At 41.3% G+C, this 16,973-nt stretch overlaps 1 protein-coding gene across 16 annotated transcripts in view; it reads right to left on the bottom strand.

The window, feature by feature from the left end:
• Positions 1-16,973, bottom strand: part of LOC103479241 (uncharacterized) — an 82,346-nt gene that overhangs the window by 45,986 nt on the left and 19,387 nt on the right. For 10 of the 16 annotated variants that reach the window (XR_014084112.1, XM_081597732.1, XM_081597729.1 and 7 more), the window contains 4 exons: positions 10,145-10,436; positions 7,175-7,442; positions 5,211-5,522; positions 112-216 (listed from right to left, as the gene is read on the bottom strand). Coding sequence is in view for 15 of the 16 variants with exons in the window: in XM_081597732.1 (XP_081453858.1) it covers positions 112-216; positions 5,211-5,522; positions 7,175-7,442; positions 10,145-10,436 (977 nt within the window). In the remaining variant the exon portion in view is untranslated. The remainder of the gene's footprint in view (positions 1-111; positions 217-5,210; positions 5,523-7,174; positions 7,443-10,144; positions 10,437-16,973) is intronic. The other 6 variants (XM_081597726.1, XM_081597735.1, XM_081597738.1 and 3 more) reach the window with 3 other exon arrangements.

The following is a 16,973-nucleotide window of genomic DNA, read 5'->3' as shown; positions in this document are numbered from 1 at the left end:
TGAGGGAATAACATGATGACAAGAAGTAAAGCTAAAAAAGTTGATGCAAAATATTACTGCACCTTTAATTGTCATATTGTGGTAAATTGCACCTTCTGTAGAGAGACAAACCTGATAATGTCCTTTTGTCCTAGAACATCTGACTTCATGGAGAGAGCGTGGTGCACAAGTCCTGCTAGACTGGCTATCTGCTCCTCCATGGCTCTCATTCTCTCACTGTAAAAAACCCAACACAAATTCATATCCAATCCATCCATCCATCCATCCATCCATCCATCCATCCATCCATCCATCCATCCATCCATCCATCCATCCATCCATCCATCCATCCATCCATCCATCCATCCATCCATCCATCCATCCATCCATCCATCCATCCATCCATCCAAGGGAGGCCCAGACTTCCCTCTCCCCAGCCACTTCTTCCAGCTCCTCCGGGGGAATTCCAAGGCGTTCCCAGGCCAGCCGAGAGACATAGTCCCTCCAGCGTGTCCTGGGTCTTCCCCGAGGCCTCCTCCCGGTGGCACGTGCCCGGAACACCTCACCAGGGAGGTGTCCAGGAGGCATCCTGACCAGATGCCCGAGCTACCTCAACTGGCTCCTCTCGACGTGGAGGAGCAGCGGCTCTACTCTGAGTCCCTCCCGGATGACCGAGCTTCTCACCCTATCTCTAAGGGAGAGCCCAGCCACCCTGCGGAGGAAACCCATTTCGTATCCGTGATCTCGTTCTTTCGGTCATGACCCAAAGCTCATGACCATAGATGAGGGTGGGAACGTAGATCGACCGGTAAATCGAGAGCTTCGCTTTTTGACTCAGCTCTCTCTTCACCACGACGGACCGGTACAGTGCCCGCTTCACGGCAGACGCTGCCCCAATCCGCCTGTCGACCTCCCGCTCCCTTCTTCCTTCATTTGTGAACAAGATCCCCAGATACTTAAACTCCTCCACTTGAGGCAGCACGACCCCCCTGACCCGGAGAAGGCACTCTACCCTTTTCCGGCTCAAGACCATGGCCTCGGATTTGGAGGCACTGAGCCTCATCCCGGCCACTTCACACACTCGGCCGCGAACCGCTCCAGTGAGAGCTGCAGATCACGTTCCGATGAAGCCAACCGGACCACATCATCCGCAAAAAGCAGAGATGTGATCCTAAGGCCACCAAAACACCTCGGCTGCACCTAGAAATTCTGTCCATAAAAGTAATGAACAGAATCGGTGACAAAGGGCAGCCTTGGCGGAGTCCAACTCTCACCGGAAACGAGCCCGACTTACTGCCGGCAATGCGGACCAGACTCTGACACCGGTCATACAGGGACCTGACAGCCCGTATCAAAGGGCCCGGTACCCCATACTCTCGGAGTACCCCCCACAAGGCCTCCCGAGGGACACGGTCGTACGCCTTCTCCAAGTCCACAAAACACATGTAGACTGGTTGGGCGAACTCCCAAGCACCCTCCAGGACCTGCTGAGGGTGTAGAGCCGGTCCAGTGTTCCACGACCAGGACGAAAACCACACTGCTCTTCCTGAATCCGAGGTTCGACTATCCGACGGACCCTCCTCTCCAGGACCCCTGAATAGACCTTACCAGGGAGGCTTAAGAGTGTGATCCCCCTGTAATTGGAGCACACCCTTCGGTCCCCCTTTTTAAACAGGGGGACCACCACCCCAGTCTGCCAGTCCAGGGGAACTGCCCCCGATGTCCATGCGATATTGCAGTCTCGAATGAGCCAACACAACCCCGCAACATCCAGAGCCTTAAGGAACTCCGGGCGGATCTCACCACCCCCGGGGCCCTGCCACCGAGGAGCTTTTTGACCACCTCGGCGACCTCGTCCCCAGAGATTGGAGAGCCCAAACCAGAGTCCCCAGGCTCAGCTTCCTCAACAGAAGGCATGTTGGTGGGATTGAGGAGGTCTTCGAAGTATTCCACCCACCGGCCCACAATGTCCCGAGTTGAGGTCAGCAGCACACCATCCCCACTATAAACAGTGTTGGTGCTGCACTGCTTCCCCCTCCTGAGACGCCGGATGGTGGAACAGAATCGCCTCTCCAAACTCTTCCCATGCCCGAGTTTTTGCCTCAGCGACAACCCGAGCCGCATGCCATTTCGCCTGCTGGTACCCATCAGCTGCTTCTGGAGTCCCACAGGCCAAAAAGGCCCAATAGGACTCCTTCTTCAGCTTGACAGCATCCCTCACCGAAGGTGTCCACCAACGGGTTCAAGGGTTGCCGCTGCGACAGGCACCAACAACCTTGCGGCCGCAGCTCCGATAGGCTGCCTCGGCAATGGAGGTGCGAAACATGGTCCACTAAGACTCAATGTCCCCCACCTCCCACGGGACGGGCTCGAAGTTCTGCCGGAGATGGGAGTTAAAGCTCCGTCTCACAGGGGACTCCGCCAGACGTTCCCAGCAGACCCTCACTACTCGTAAGGGCCTGCCAGGTCTGACCGGCTTCCTCCCCCACGACCAGAGCCAACTCACCACCAGGTAGTGGTCAGTGGACAGCTCCGCACCTCTCTTCACCCGAGTGTCCAAGACATACGGCCGCAGATCCAATGAGACGATGACAAAGTCAATCATCGAACTGCGGCCTAGGGCATCCTGGTGCCAAGTGCACATATGGACACCCTTATGCCTGAACATGGTTCGTGATGGACAATCAGTGATGAGCACAGAAGTCCAACAACAGAACACCACTCGAGTTCAGATCGGTGGGCCGTTCCTTCCAACCACGCCTCTCCAGGTCTCACTGTCATTGCCCTCGTGAGCGTTGAAGTCCCCCAGTAGAACAAGGGAGTCCTCAGGAGGGGCACTCTCCAGTACCCCCTCTAAGGACTCCAAGAAGGGTGGGTAATCTGAACTGCTGTTCGGCCCGTAAGCACAAACTACAGTCAGAACCCGTCCCCCCACCCGTAGGCGGAGGGAGACTACCCTCTCATCCACCAGGGTGAACCCCATTGGAGCATTTTTGTTTATTAAAAGCCTACAATCATGGTGCTGCTAAATTCAGGTGAGTAAGTTGTTAGTCGGAAATAAAACAAATAGCCGCACCAGGTACAGTATTGAGATGCATTAATACATGACAGGACTGAGTCCCCTGTTAAGGCTACAGAGATGATGCACCATATTTTATTAAGTACATTTGGCCATGTGTTGATATTTATTTCAAGAAATGTTCTCGTTTCAACAAAACAAACCATGTTGAAAGCATATAATACCAACATGAGATGCTATTTAGTGCCATGACCACACAGACTGCTGTTTTCCATCTTGACATGTCCCTTCCCTTGAAATACATTTTGTGTATTGTTTTTCTTTCTTTCTTCATTTTCTTTCTTCTTACTCTCGGTGAAAGAGAATGCTTTTTTTCTTCTCTTCAATCCTCCCTCATCTCCCCCTACTCTTTGCTCTTGTGTCCAGTCTGGCTATTCTTTTCTGATCCTCTCTTTGTATATTTTCTGAATTTGCAAATTATGGATCTGGTCAGCTGGTCTCTCAATGCAATGAATCAAATTTCCTTGACAACAAGACTGGGCAAAACAGTGTGTCTGTCCATACTGTCGGTCAAGGATGTTGAAGATGTGTATATAATTGGGTTTCTGTTTTTTGGAGTTGGCGTTTATCTGGCACATTGTGAAATTTGGAAAATGTCAGCAGCTGTTTGGGCCTTTGAGAGGTTGCCTTAAGAGGCTGACCAGAACCACAAACTGGATGTGACTCTTGCTGAGAGTGACAGGCCACGTGTAACTCCCTGCTGAGATGGAAACGTCATTGGAGAAGTTACTCGAGTGGCTCGGCTGGACTGACCGAGGTGTTACGAATTTCACCATTGAGTTGGACCAGTGAGAGGCAAGTGTAAATTCATGGAGTCGGCCTGACCCAAAACCATTGCTATTATCTGAATCAGAGTTGGGCTTGGCAGGCTGACAATATCAAATTCTCCTGGATGTGATGTAAACAACACACTCTGAATCAGAGCCCTACTGAGGCTGCTGATGATGCTTTATCAATCATCAGTGGGAGATTAAGGACTGACTTAAAGACTTATTTTACACATGCATACATACACACTGCAGCTAAACACACACCCTAAACTCACTGCTTTCCTTAGCTCCCCATACTCATGTTGTCTAAGTTGCTTTATGTACAGAGGTTTTTTGCAACCCCACACTGTGTCTGATTGGACACAGTGTGAGAAATGATTTTTTCCCCTCTCATCTAATGTTGTAATTTTCATCTATTAAAGGGCGGCGTTCTCCAGGGCTGCAGCCTCAGGCACATGTCTGCCCATATTATGTCCGAAGTGTTTGTGTGTTTGATCACTCACTCACTCACTCACTCACTCACTCACTCACTCACTCACTCACTCACTCACTCACTCACTCACTCACTCACTCACTCACTCACTCACTCACTCACTCACTCACTCACTCACTCACTCACTCACTCACTCACTCACTCACTCACTCACTCACTCACTCACTCACTCACTCACTCCCTGGACACTGTGGCCTCCTCTCACAGTAGAAATATGTGGTAAATTACCTCAAAATGAATGAATCCGTTTAAATTGCACATACTGTGTCTGAGAGAGAAAGAATGTATAGCTACGTGTCTCTCTGCCCTGTAGCTGACTGCTTGCTTTAATATGAAACTTGGACATTTATTGAAGGACTGCCTTCAGCTATGTGGACACAAGAAAATTGTCTATGTTCACATCTCTCTCTTTGGATTCTGCTCCCACTGAGCAAGGAAGTGATGCCCTTTGACTCCTCCCTTACTCTTTGGCTTCGCTGACTGGTTTTGCAGATCCAGCGATCTCTTTCTTCTCTTCACTGCCTGGGACCATTACTCCAGGCAGTGGAGCAAGGTCGACTCCTGCCTCCCTCTTTCAGTTTTGGCAAACATTTAGGAAATCATCTGATGTGTTTATTCCTGTTAATTGTTGGTAGTCAATGGTATTTTACTGAGTGTAACATGAGTAATTTAAGCCATTATTGTAACTTTAAGTAGTACTGTTTAAAAAAAGAGGTGTTGTAATTGTTTGTGTATATGTCCTGTGATAGTTGCTGGTTGAAAACCCTGAATTCAAACCTCAGTTAAAATGCCTAAAAGGTTTCATCTGTACAGACTAATACAAACTAATGCAGTGAGGCAACAGCTCAGACTCTGTATATGAATATGATAACATTAGGTACAGGCTCACCTTTGGACATTACAAGCAGTAATATGGGCTGGAAAAAGAGTTTCAGGTTGACCCAGAGGATTGTCAAGAAATACTGATGAGGTAGAGGATGATGAGCCTCTTCTGTTTATTACATCCACTGTGAGCCCACTACTGTTGCGTTCTAGGGAGCGATGAATAGGTGACATACTCTGTGGAGACACTTGGCTTGCACCTCCAATCACCTGTCCATTGAACATCCTGACTTCATTCCCTTTGTTGTGAGGGGAGGGCGGAGGACTTTTGTATCCGAGTAGATGAATCTGATTGTCTCCATACTTCCTGTTCTTCTGTCTGATAGAACGGGACAACAAATAGACAAAGAAAGAAATATTAAATTGATTCACACACAGTGCAAACATGGTCCTCATGTCCAGAGTGTGGATAGTCCACAGCTGGAATTCTAACAGATCCAGCTTATTAATTTCATGTGTTTCTTTTCTCTTACATCTGAAATGTTCCCATAAAAGTCACTTTCAGGTTCATAACAATGTTAATTATGAAAACTAGAAACTCTAAGAGGTTTACTGGATATAATTAAGGCTAAGCTTTCTCTGTCAGTGAAGTACAAGTACAATAAAGAGACCACTGGATTTAGCGTTCTCAAAATGTCTGCTTAGCTAATTTCATTCTTTACATTGCATCAGCAATGCAAAGAATGTGTGCATGTGTGTATAATGCATACATTATACAGTGGCTTGCAAAAGTATTCATATCCCTTGGAATTTTCCATATTTTATCACTTTCCAACCACAAACAGAAATACATTTCTTTAGAATTGAATGTGACAAACCAAAACAAAGTGGAGAAGAGGAAATTGTGAAGAGGAAAGAAAATTACACATTTTCTTTCTACTTCTACTTCCATTTATACACTCAATGTATTTGTAAAAAAAAATGTTTTACAAATAAAAACTTAAAAGTGTGGAGTGTAAAAATATTCAGCCCTCTGAGTCAATACTTTACATAACCACCTTGTGCTGCTATTCCAGCTGCTAGTCTTCAGGGTTTGTCTCTACCAGCTTTGCTCATCTTGTGACAGAAATTTTTGCCCATTCTTTTTTGCAAAACAGCTCAAGTTCAGTCAGATTAGTTGGATAGCTGGACTTCTTATGGTTTTCTTCTTGCCGCTCTTCCAGAAAGATCACATTTGTGCAGTGATGACTAATAGTTGTCCTGTGGACAGATTCCTCCTCTGAGCTGTTGATCTCTGCCTTTGGTCCAGAGTCACCATGGGCCTCTTGGCTGCATCTCTGATCAGAGCTCTCCTTGTTCAACCTTGGACATCTTTTTACAGCCTAAGTCTGCTTTAAACTTCTCCACAGCTTTCTCCTTGACCTGTCTGCTGTGTTCCTTGGACTTCATGATGCTGTTTGCTCCCCAATATTCTCTGAACCTCTGAGGCGTCACAGAGCAGCTGGATTTCTGCTGAGATCAGATTACACACAGGTGGACTCTGTTCAGTCATCAGGACATCAGGAAACTTCTGAAGGAAACTGGTTGCACTCAGAAAAAAGGGAGGTGAATACTTTTACACACCACACTAAAGTTTTTATTTGTAAAACATGTTTTGAGTCGTATAATTTCTTTTTGACTTCACAATTGTAGGCCACTCTTTGTTGGTCTCACATGAAATTGCAATGAAATATTTATGGTTGTAATGTGACAAAATATAGAAACGTTCAAGAGGTATGAATATTTTTGCAAGCCACTGTATATGTATGAAGTTCTTCGAAAAGGAAGTCTGCAAAGTATTGTTAACCTTCAACATACTACTGGGAGACTGAATAAACCTGGGAAAACTCCTCTAACATAATTCAGTTGATGAGAGGAGGGCTAATCAGGACAGTGTATGCACATGTACTTTTTAAAAGAGTCAGCATCTGTTTCTTTCCCTCAGTGCTTCAATGTAGCTGTTTAGAGTGATAGTTAAGGAAGTCATCTTACCTGCGAAGAGAGTTGCTATGGTTTTGAATGCTTTCCCCATGGACCATCAGGGGTTTGATTGAGGCTCGGTACTGTTGCAGCCCACCAGGGATCCCCGGCACCCCTACCTCCGCTGTTCCTCCAGTGAGCATGGGAGGACTGCTACAATAGGAGGAAATGCTGTGGTGACCTCTTCCTACTTCCACTGAGGCTGAACGGTAGTACTCAGGGTAATGTGATCCTCCTTCTCCACGCAGCACCAAGCCTGAGCTTTTACTCATGTCTCCGTCTATCACACACACATAAACACACAGACACCCATGAAAACTTTTTTTAAGGCAGAAGTGCAGATCTGAGCTTTATGTATTGATTACAAGCACAAAGTTCAGCTTTTAGAAATCATGCAGGTAGAAATTTCTACCTAAAGATCCTTGCAAAATATTCTCACTAGAATTGCTACAATTTAAATTCGTAGAGAAAAAAATACACAATGTTCTAATAACTGAAAAGATTAGCATGAGCATTTATTAATTTTCAGTTAGTAGTATTTTCCTATTGGAAATGTGAGGAAGAGGTTTACAACTCTACTTTCAAACTGGCTTAAATTGCACCAGACCTTTTTTTCTGTCTAAGAAATCATTTTGACTGTTACTGGAAAATAGGTGCAAACAAAGACAGCCAATGATTCCCTGATTTGATATCAATCTCCGCTCATTGTTATTTTTGGGCTTTTCAATATTTTCTTTCATTTTGTTGTGTAGTCTTGGTTTTCTCAGTCATCTCCATTATTTCTGTTCAATGCTGCCCTATCACACATTGTCTCCATGTTTAGATGAGTAACCTACTGTTGATTAGTCCATGTTTGTTACTCTATTAACTATTAACCTATACGTGCCTATTTTGTTACGTTTGTAGGCCCGACCTTTTCAGTTGGATTTAAACTGTCTGTCAGGAGTCTGGATTTTTGGGTTGGTTTTGCTTTTCATTTTATTTAGCTTTATGTTTTAGTTCACTCAAGTTTAGCCCTTCATTGTCCGTTTGATAATATTATTATTTGAGGTATTTAGTGTAATTAGAATTGTTTTATTGCTTTCCTTATTTCCAGTACTTTATAGTGTTAGGTTTATTCTTTAGTTACCTTAGGTTCTGTCTTTGTCTGTCTGAGTCAAGCCTTCTTTAATGACTATAGCTTAATTCTATTTTATCCTGTTAGTTATTTCTTATTTCTGCCTCCCTGCAGGGTTTCTAGTAATGTTTATTTCTTAATTTGATCACCATAGGTTCAGTTATTCTTCCATGTCTGAGTCTATATCTTTCTTTAGTAATTCTAGTTGGGTTATTTCTTTGTTTAGATCATCTAGTTTCTCTAGCTCTGTGTTCCTTAGTTCTTATTGTTAGATCAGCCTCATTTCTACTTAGGTTCAGTTCTGGTTTTCCTCATATCTTTCTCTCCTAGTTCATCAGGTTTTCTTTACTCTTAGTGTCTTTCGTATTAGAAGTATTTTTCAGTTCCGTTTCCTCCCTTTGTTTTCCCCCAGCAGATTTTCTTAGCTTCCTTGTGCCACCTTCTCCTCACCCCTCAGCAGCTCCTGTGCCAACCACTCTTCTCATCTAGCTAGGCCATTGTTAGAATTACTACCTCCCAGTACTTAAACTCCTCTTTTTCCTCGCCAGTCCGTCTTGTTACCCTGTTTATCTCCACACTCGCCATTCCTCCTGTGATCCTTAGAATCTCTTTGTGTTTCAGTTTTGGATTTGCTTTGGTTTGTTTTTGTGTTTCCCTTGGATCCCTTGTAATTAGACTCTTATTTTCCATCCATCCATCCATTTTCTTGCACCCTTGTCCCTCAGTGGGGTCAGGAGGGTTGCTGGTGCCTCTCCAGCTAACGTTTCGGGCGAGAGGCGGGGTCACCCTGGACAGATCGCCAGTCTGTCGCAGGGCAACACAGAGACACACAGGACACACAACCACGCACACACACACTCACAGCTAGGGAGAATTTGGAGAGGCCAATTAACCTGACAGTCATGTTTTTGGACTGTGGGAGGAAACCGGAGTACCCAGAGAAAACCCACGCATGCACAGGGAGAACATGCAAACTCCATGCAGAAAGACCGGGGCCGGGAATCGAATCCAGAACCTTCTTGCTGCAAGGCAACAGCTCTACCAGCTGCGCCACTGTGCAGCCGACTCTTATTTTGTTAATTAAATTTTCTAAACCACACCACATCTTTACCTGCTGCTTTTGGGTCCACCACACCACATCGTGACACTGTCAAGTTTGTTGTTTTTAAAGGCTTTGCTTTTAATGTGACAACCACTTTTAGATTTTAAATTCACACCATTGTCATATGACCGAAAGAACTGAAAAAGAGAAAAGGTTCAATTTGAGCTTCACACACCAGATCTCTGGTTCAACAAACTCGAATTGCAGATGTTTTAGTAAAACCTGATGGATAGTGTATTACTGTCGAAGACAACAGAAGCTAAGTGATGCTGCAAATGCAAATCATACCAAGATTACTAAAAATAGATTGAAGGAGTAACTCCCCTGTAGGTTTCTAGATGGTTTTGGGCGGCTGGCCAGTTTGTTTATTCAATTAATATTTACAAAAGTTCTTATTTAATTCTGACCTTTAAATGTTCTACAGTATGGCACTTCTATGGTATACTTTCTTCTTCTTAAATATTTATATTTACTCAATTATTTCATTCAGTGATTCAGTTCAATCATTTTAATAATTCTTCCTGCATTTGGATCCTCAACAATCTTGTGTCATAAAGGCACAAGATTGATTATATTCATTATATGCATATATATATTTTTTTGTTTACTTTATATTGTCCACAGTTCTAAATGAATACTTTTATTAGTTTATCTTGAATGTTGCAGGCGTCTGGTTCATTATTTTTGCCAAGCCTCAGAACTCTTCCACACCCTGGTGGCTCATTACAATAATCCTTAAATAAAAGCCCCACCAGCTTCTCACCAGGCTTTACATCTCTTCTCTCCAGTATGGCACTACTGCTGGAGAACATGGTGCTGGACCGCCCTCGCCCCGGCTGACGTTCATGTGGTATTGTGGTACTGCCTGGGTCTACCATTCCTATTTTTCCTAGGAAGCCACCTCCACCGTAAGCCAGTCTAGAAGGAGAGGAGGGCATGGAGCGGACCATCGGCGGGGACATTGATCCCTGCAAACTGTGCAGGGTGTTGCGGCCGGATGAATACTTGCTGTGGATCGGACTGTGACTTCCGTACAACACCTCCTTAGATATCTGCTGAAAAACAATGAAATAAACGAGGAAAAACTAATAATATTCAGAACTGAGACCAGTAATAATCATGTGAAGGCAAACCAAATTCTTCTGTTTTACTGTCCAATTACAGGGTGAAAAAAAGAACAAAAAAATCAGATAATGAACAATACAGAATTTAAATCAATAATATAAATTGTATGTTGACATTAAATGTTGTTGCTGACCCCTGTTGCATCCTTACAGACCCACAGACTGATATCTGTTCTACAGAGAAAAGTTTCAAATTAGTAAACAATGAGATTCATTTTTGTTTTTCCAAACAAAGAGCTTCAGAAGACTTAAAACCTCGGTATGTCACAAAAGACGTTTTAGAATTGGACAGAACCATATGAAGGGACAAAGCACAAACACTTGGTATGTTTGTCCATGTGTGTTTAGGAAACCCATGAAGGTAATATAGTAAAAACTTCAACAGTCAACATGTTTTCATCAAAACAGTGAAAAATACTAATACAAAGTAATTATGTGTTTTCTACCAGTCCGTGTGATTAGCAGCCCTCTTACTTAATATCCACATGTTTCTGCTAGCTCAGATTATAACTTAATGTAGTTATTATAACCATACGGATTGTATGTGTCTCTATTTAACAATGTTAACAGTTGGCCATTTAAGCACAAGCAGATACTTAGAACTGCTATAAATTTCTTCAGCCGAACAGAAACAAAACTTAAGTTATTATCCGTGGAGCTAAAGAGAAACGAACTAGAGTCAACACACAGCTTCAGTTATTACAACTAGAAACTAGAGATCAGGCCTGATCCCATATATGCCATAAAATAAACCTTTTCAAATAGATACCTGTTGCTCACCAGGCTTAAACTGCTGCAAAATCAACTAAAAGGTAAGACACAAAATATAATTATAAATCATGAAAGTAGTACACACTTATCTGTATTTAATATTAAATGCACTCAGTTTGCACTTTCTAGTGACGTACAGCAGTTCATGCCTTGCGTTTCTATTAACACTGAAGTGCAGCACTATGACATAGTGCATTGATTTCTATACACAGAGCCAACATGTCAGGACTCATAATCTCTCAGGTGTGTGAAAAGCCAGCCTACAGTGGAACATCCTGACCAGCTACAGGAGAGGAGGCTGTCCATCAAGCTACTGTTCCACCATTAATGGCATAATCCCTATGACTACAAATTTTCCTTCCAAACACAATTACCCTTGACAAATTTCATTAGCTTTTCCTTCACATGCAAATCCTCAGTTACCTCTAACTAACAAATCCAAGTCAGCCTCTAACTGAGGATGATGAGCACATTCTTAGCCTTCCTGCAGTGTTAGTTTTCATGGTGTCTGAGGTCGGTTTTAATCCCAGTCTTAAAATCAACACACATAAAAGTACTCAGAATGTTTATTGCCTGATTTGTTATGTAACTCTTGTTTAAATTATTAGGCTTTCTTTTAATCAAAAATGGGTTTTAATATTTTCAGTGTGGTATCCAGTGCCTTTTTTCAGCTTTCACCACATTTTCAATTAGAAAAAAAGTAAAATGATCCTTAAGAGAATGGCATAGATATATATCTGATATTATTGAGGACTATTATAGAACATCTTTTGAATAAATATATATATATATTTTTATTTTTTAAATAATATTAACTAGCATACCTAGTTAATAGGTATGCTGTTGGTGTTGATGTAAGTGATAAATGGTGCACTTCTCACACAGGCAACAGTTCTGTTGGATCAATTTACGATTACAATCTGATTGAGGATAAAAGGCTGCAAATAGTAAATCTAGATTAGAAACATAATCTTTCAATATTATCAAAGTTCAAAACAGCATTTTACAATTTATAATTCACACATTCACACCTAATCACAGAATTGCTTAGTTTACTGTATAGAAAAATTGCTGAAGGTGTGATGAAAACCTAACATACATACCAAACAATAACATCATTTGTTAAAGAGGTAAATTAAAGTACTGTAAACCTCCTGGATTATCGGACATGTACTGTTCCACCATTAATGGCATATAAACAAGGGTGAAAGAAGGGGGTACGGCAGGGTACCGCGTACCCCTAAAAGATTTAGCGGGGGTACGCAGTTCCTGCAAGAGAGAGGAGAGGCTGTCTGCTGCATGAACGGGTTCACTCTGCAGCAGTGAGTGCACCACTAATCAGCCGTGACTGATTAGTTTTTCAAGAACAATCTAAAACACGACTTAATCGGTTAATAACTTTTTTCCCATTTCATATCGTTTCTGAACTGTTCGTGCTTTGCTAGAGCAGCGGTGCAACATGTGGATCGCAGAAGGTTTTGAGTCGATCTCAGCATCAGGTGACAAACTGAACGCAGCCAGGAGGCTGAGAGCAGCACGTCCTCTGACTGGGTTAAAACCTTCAGAACTTTATGAAAGAACAACAACAACAAAATCAACAAAACGTTTTCAAATTAATGACCCAACGAATAATAATAACCTCATTAATTATTGTTTCAACAAGATGTTGGGCAATTCTGTGCCTTTCTGTTCCATTACCAAAATAAGAGCAGAGCAGGAGTTTAAAATGAACTAATCAACCACCGCTGTGTTCAGGGAGCTTATTAAGAATCACAAAAATAAATATCACGGCTGAAAACCTGATATCATAACGGGCTGAATGTTATGTTTTTAATGTAATCTCTGGTGGACTTGCGGAACGAAGGAGGTTGCTATAGCAACAGCTGTGCTTAAATGACAGAGACGGAGAGTAAAGAGGTGCTACTGGTTTAGAGTTGATCACCTGTTCGGGTTGTTTTATCTTTGTTTATCTTTGCTGTGGCTCATCACAGCTGCTGTAGTTTCTGAACGTTCAATAAACGACAAACTTGGACTAATTACCTTGTTCTTTGTGAGTATACGTCATTTACAACAAACATCAAACACGGTAAATATGTTTCATTAAGTATTTAACAAACAAATGGTTTCTACCACGATAATTATGTAAAATTAAATTAATTAATTAAAATAGTTTGGTGCTGTCAGGCTCAGAGTCTGAGAGGCTTTTCCTTAATCAAACAATTTTTTTGGCTCTTATTTAGTGGAAATATTGATGCTGAGATTTTCTCCAAATAACCTTTTTCAGCCTTTATAGCTCCACTGTTGAAAATGAGGCTCTAACTTTCACAAATGACATTGAAATAAAATCCAGTCCAACATCTGGTTTGAGGTGATTCCTCTGGAACCTGTTGGAGGAAAAATATCCCAACTTCAGAAGATGAGCTTTAACCTATCAGAGCTCTGTGGTTCACCGCTTCTTTTCCAGTTCCTCTCTGAGGCCCTGGTATTTCTCCAGTTTCTCCTTTTTCCTGATGTTGTAATCACTTGGTATTGCTACATCCACCACAACGGCTTTCCTCTGTTGTTTATCCAACACCACAATGTCCGGTTGGTTCGTTATTACTATATATATATATATATATATATATATATATATATATATATATATATATATATATATATATATATATATATAAAATCATACAGTAATACCAAAAAAAATGTTTTGTTGTTGTCATAGTACCCCCAAGAATTTAAAACTACTTTCACAACCGCATATAAAAGTAAAAGTATACTTTAAGTGAACAAAATGTGTGTGTCAAGTGTACCAATGAAACAATATGCTTTTAAAAATATTTTGTGTATATTTTAATATATGCTCAAAATTATTTTTTTTAATTCACTTAAAGCTTACTTTAAAAGTAAACTATTAAATATACAAAAAGTTCAGTATCTTTTAGATTACATCTCAGTGTATACTTTAGGCTAATGAAGTATGCCTTTTTAGGTGCCTTAATAATCTTTTACTATTTTGTTAAAATGGCAAAGAATAAAAAAAATAAAAAATGAACACTGCTTAAAGTGGAGTGTTAAACATGTGAAGAGAGTGGTGGTGTTTGACACGTGAAGCTTTATAGAGATTCAACTGTAGCGAATCAGCAGAATTTTACAAGCTACGTGGCTTCGGTCACTGTCAGGGCCGTGCAGAGGCCACTAAAGGGGCAGGTGCTCAAAAAAAAAGGGCACATCCAACCGTATTTTAGGACAGAATATTAACAAAGCCACTCAGTTTTCAGAGTTTAATAAACGATAAATAACAAAATTGTGAGATATACAATCAAAGCTAAGGAAAATCTCTCAATAAAGCATGCAACTATGCCTATGTAAGATATTTTATTAGTAATTTTTTTCTGCAGGTCTATTTTGTTATAGGAAAGTATTGCCATATTCAAACTCGCAATTTAGCAGGACATGTAAATCAGAGCTGGACCACCAGACATATTTTGTCTTTACAGAATTACACTATTAAAATATAAACAAGGGCACAAAGCAACCCTTTAGTGGACTGTAATCTATAAAAATGAGCTGCCTGTTTGCTGCAGTGGAGATGAAGATGGTCCATTCAGAAAAGCAGAGCTGCATCAAACTTTAACGTGGAACTGCAGAAAAAGGAAAAGCAAAAGCAAAAATTGAATTGTTGATGCATGTCACCATGAGAAAAGTCTACTGAGTTTTGCTTAAAAAACTTTTTTCTCACATGACGTCCTGGGCAGGGCTCAAAATCGCAACAAAATATTTCTGATGTGTGCAAATACATCAGAAATATGTATTTCTGATACATATTTTTAATAACTTTTAAAAAGTTATTAAAATAACTTTTTAAGTTTATGAGACAAAAATTAGTTATTTAAACAAAACATTTTGTTTTTAAAAAAGGAGTCATTACAATTCCAAAAGTTTTGACTACAATTTTATTTTACTTAACTGAGGTTAATAATTTTTTATTGAATAATTGGGGAAAAAATAAATACAGGTCCTTCTCAAAACATTTGCATATTGTGACAAAGTTCATTATTTTCCATAATGTAATGATAAAAATTAAACTGTCATATATTTTAGATTCATTGCACACCAGCTGAAATATTTCAGGTCTTTTATTGTTTTAATACTGATGATTTTGGCATAGAGCTCATGAAAACCCAAAATTCCCATCAACATATTTCATCCAACCAATAAAAGAAATGTGTTTTAATACCAAAAAAGTCATCCTTCAAATAATTATGTTCAGTCTTCCTCCAGTCTCTGGCACCTTGATTTCCGAATGACATGCACAATTTGCTTTCATCCGAAAAAAGTACTTTGGACCACTGAGCAACAGTCCAGTGCTGCTTCTCTGTAGCCCAGGTCAGGCGCTTCTGCCATTGTTTCTAGTTCAAAAGCGGCTTCACCTCTGGAATGCGGCACCTGTAGCCCATTTCCTGCACGGTGGCTCTGGATGTTTCTACTCCAGACTCAGTCCACTGCTTCCCCCAAGGTCTGGAATCGGACCTTCTCCACCATCTTCTTCAGGGTCCGGTCACCTCATCTCCTTGTGCAGCGTTTTCTGCCACACTTTTTCCTTCCCACTGAGGAGCCTTGATACATCACTCTGCGAACAGCCTATTCATTCAGAAATTTCTTTCTGTGTCTTACCCTCTTGCTTGAGGGCGTCAATGATGACCTTCTGGACAGCAGTCAGGTCAGCAGTCTGACCCATGATGGGCTGGGAGGTTTTAAAAGCCTCAGGAATCTTTTGCAGGTGTTTAGAGTTACTTCGATGATTCAGATAATGAATCATCCAGAGAACCTTTTCATGATATGCTAATTTTTTGAGACAGGGATTTTGGGTTTTCATGAGCTGTATGCCAAAATCATCAGTATTAAAACAATAAAAGACCTGAAATATTTCAGTTGGTGTGCAATGAATCTAAAATAGATGGCAGATTAATTTTTATCATTACATTATGGAAAATAATTAACTTTATCACAATATGCTAATTTTTTAAGAAGGACCTGTATAACTTCATACTCTGCGAACCAGACCCTAAACTTACTTAAAGTCTGTGTTGAGTTTTTGCCCTTCATTAATGACACACTTTTATTACATACATTATATCTATCATGGTAATTCAGGGTGAGTTATTTTTCATTCTAAATGAATATCCTTGTTGGACTTTTATTTAAGTGTTATTCTCCTTCAAGACACATTTACCTAACGCTGGAATAAATGAAATGTACATTATGCAGCAAAGGAAATTAGGAGATCGGACATATCCATTATGGAGATGATCGGTTTTGGACGGGCGATGTGCCCTTATTGCATAAGCGATACTGAAGAATGACTGATATCATTAACGGTACAGGGAAGAAGCTTTTTAGTTATCTAGCTTTGCTAGCAAAGTCGTTAGCTAGCAGTTAGCTAATAGCACAACAACAACAGCCTAATGTCTGTATGATAAAAATAGTGAATCGATAAGAACAGTTTCTCCTCACCTGGTTGTCTCCTCCCCTCAGTAGTTCTTCAGAGAAAGGCAGACGCAGAGGCCTGTCAGTGTCTGTTGTATTTCATTACCTCTCTGCTTAAACCGCGACTCCGAGCTGAAGCAGAAACGATACTTCAACGTTTTCCATCATCTGACAAGTAGCAAGTCTACTCCACTTTATTCACCAAAAACAATT

Source organism: Poecilia reticulata, chromosome 17, assembly GCF_904066995.2.
Source record: "Poecilia reticulata chromosome 17, P_reticulata-male-v2, whole genome shotgun sequence".
In the NCBI taxonomy this organism is placed as follows: domain Eukaryota; kingdom Metazoa; phylum Chordata; class Actinopteri; order Cyprinodontiformes; family Poeciliidae; genus Poecilia; species Poecilia reticulata.
The sequence above is the reverse complement of the archived record's forward strand: the minus strand, read 5'-3'. Positions and strand labels throughout refer to the sequence as shown.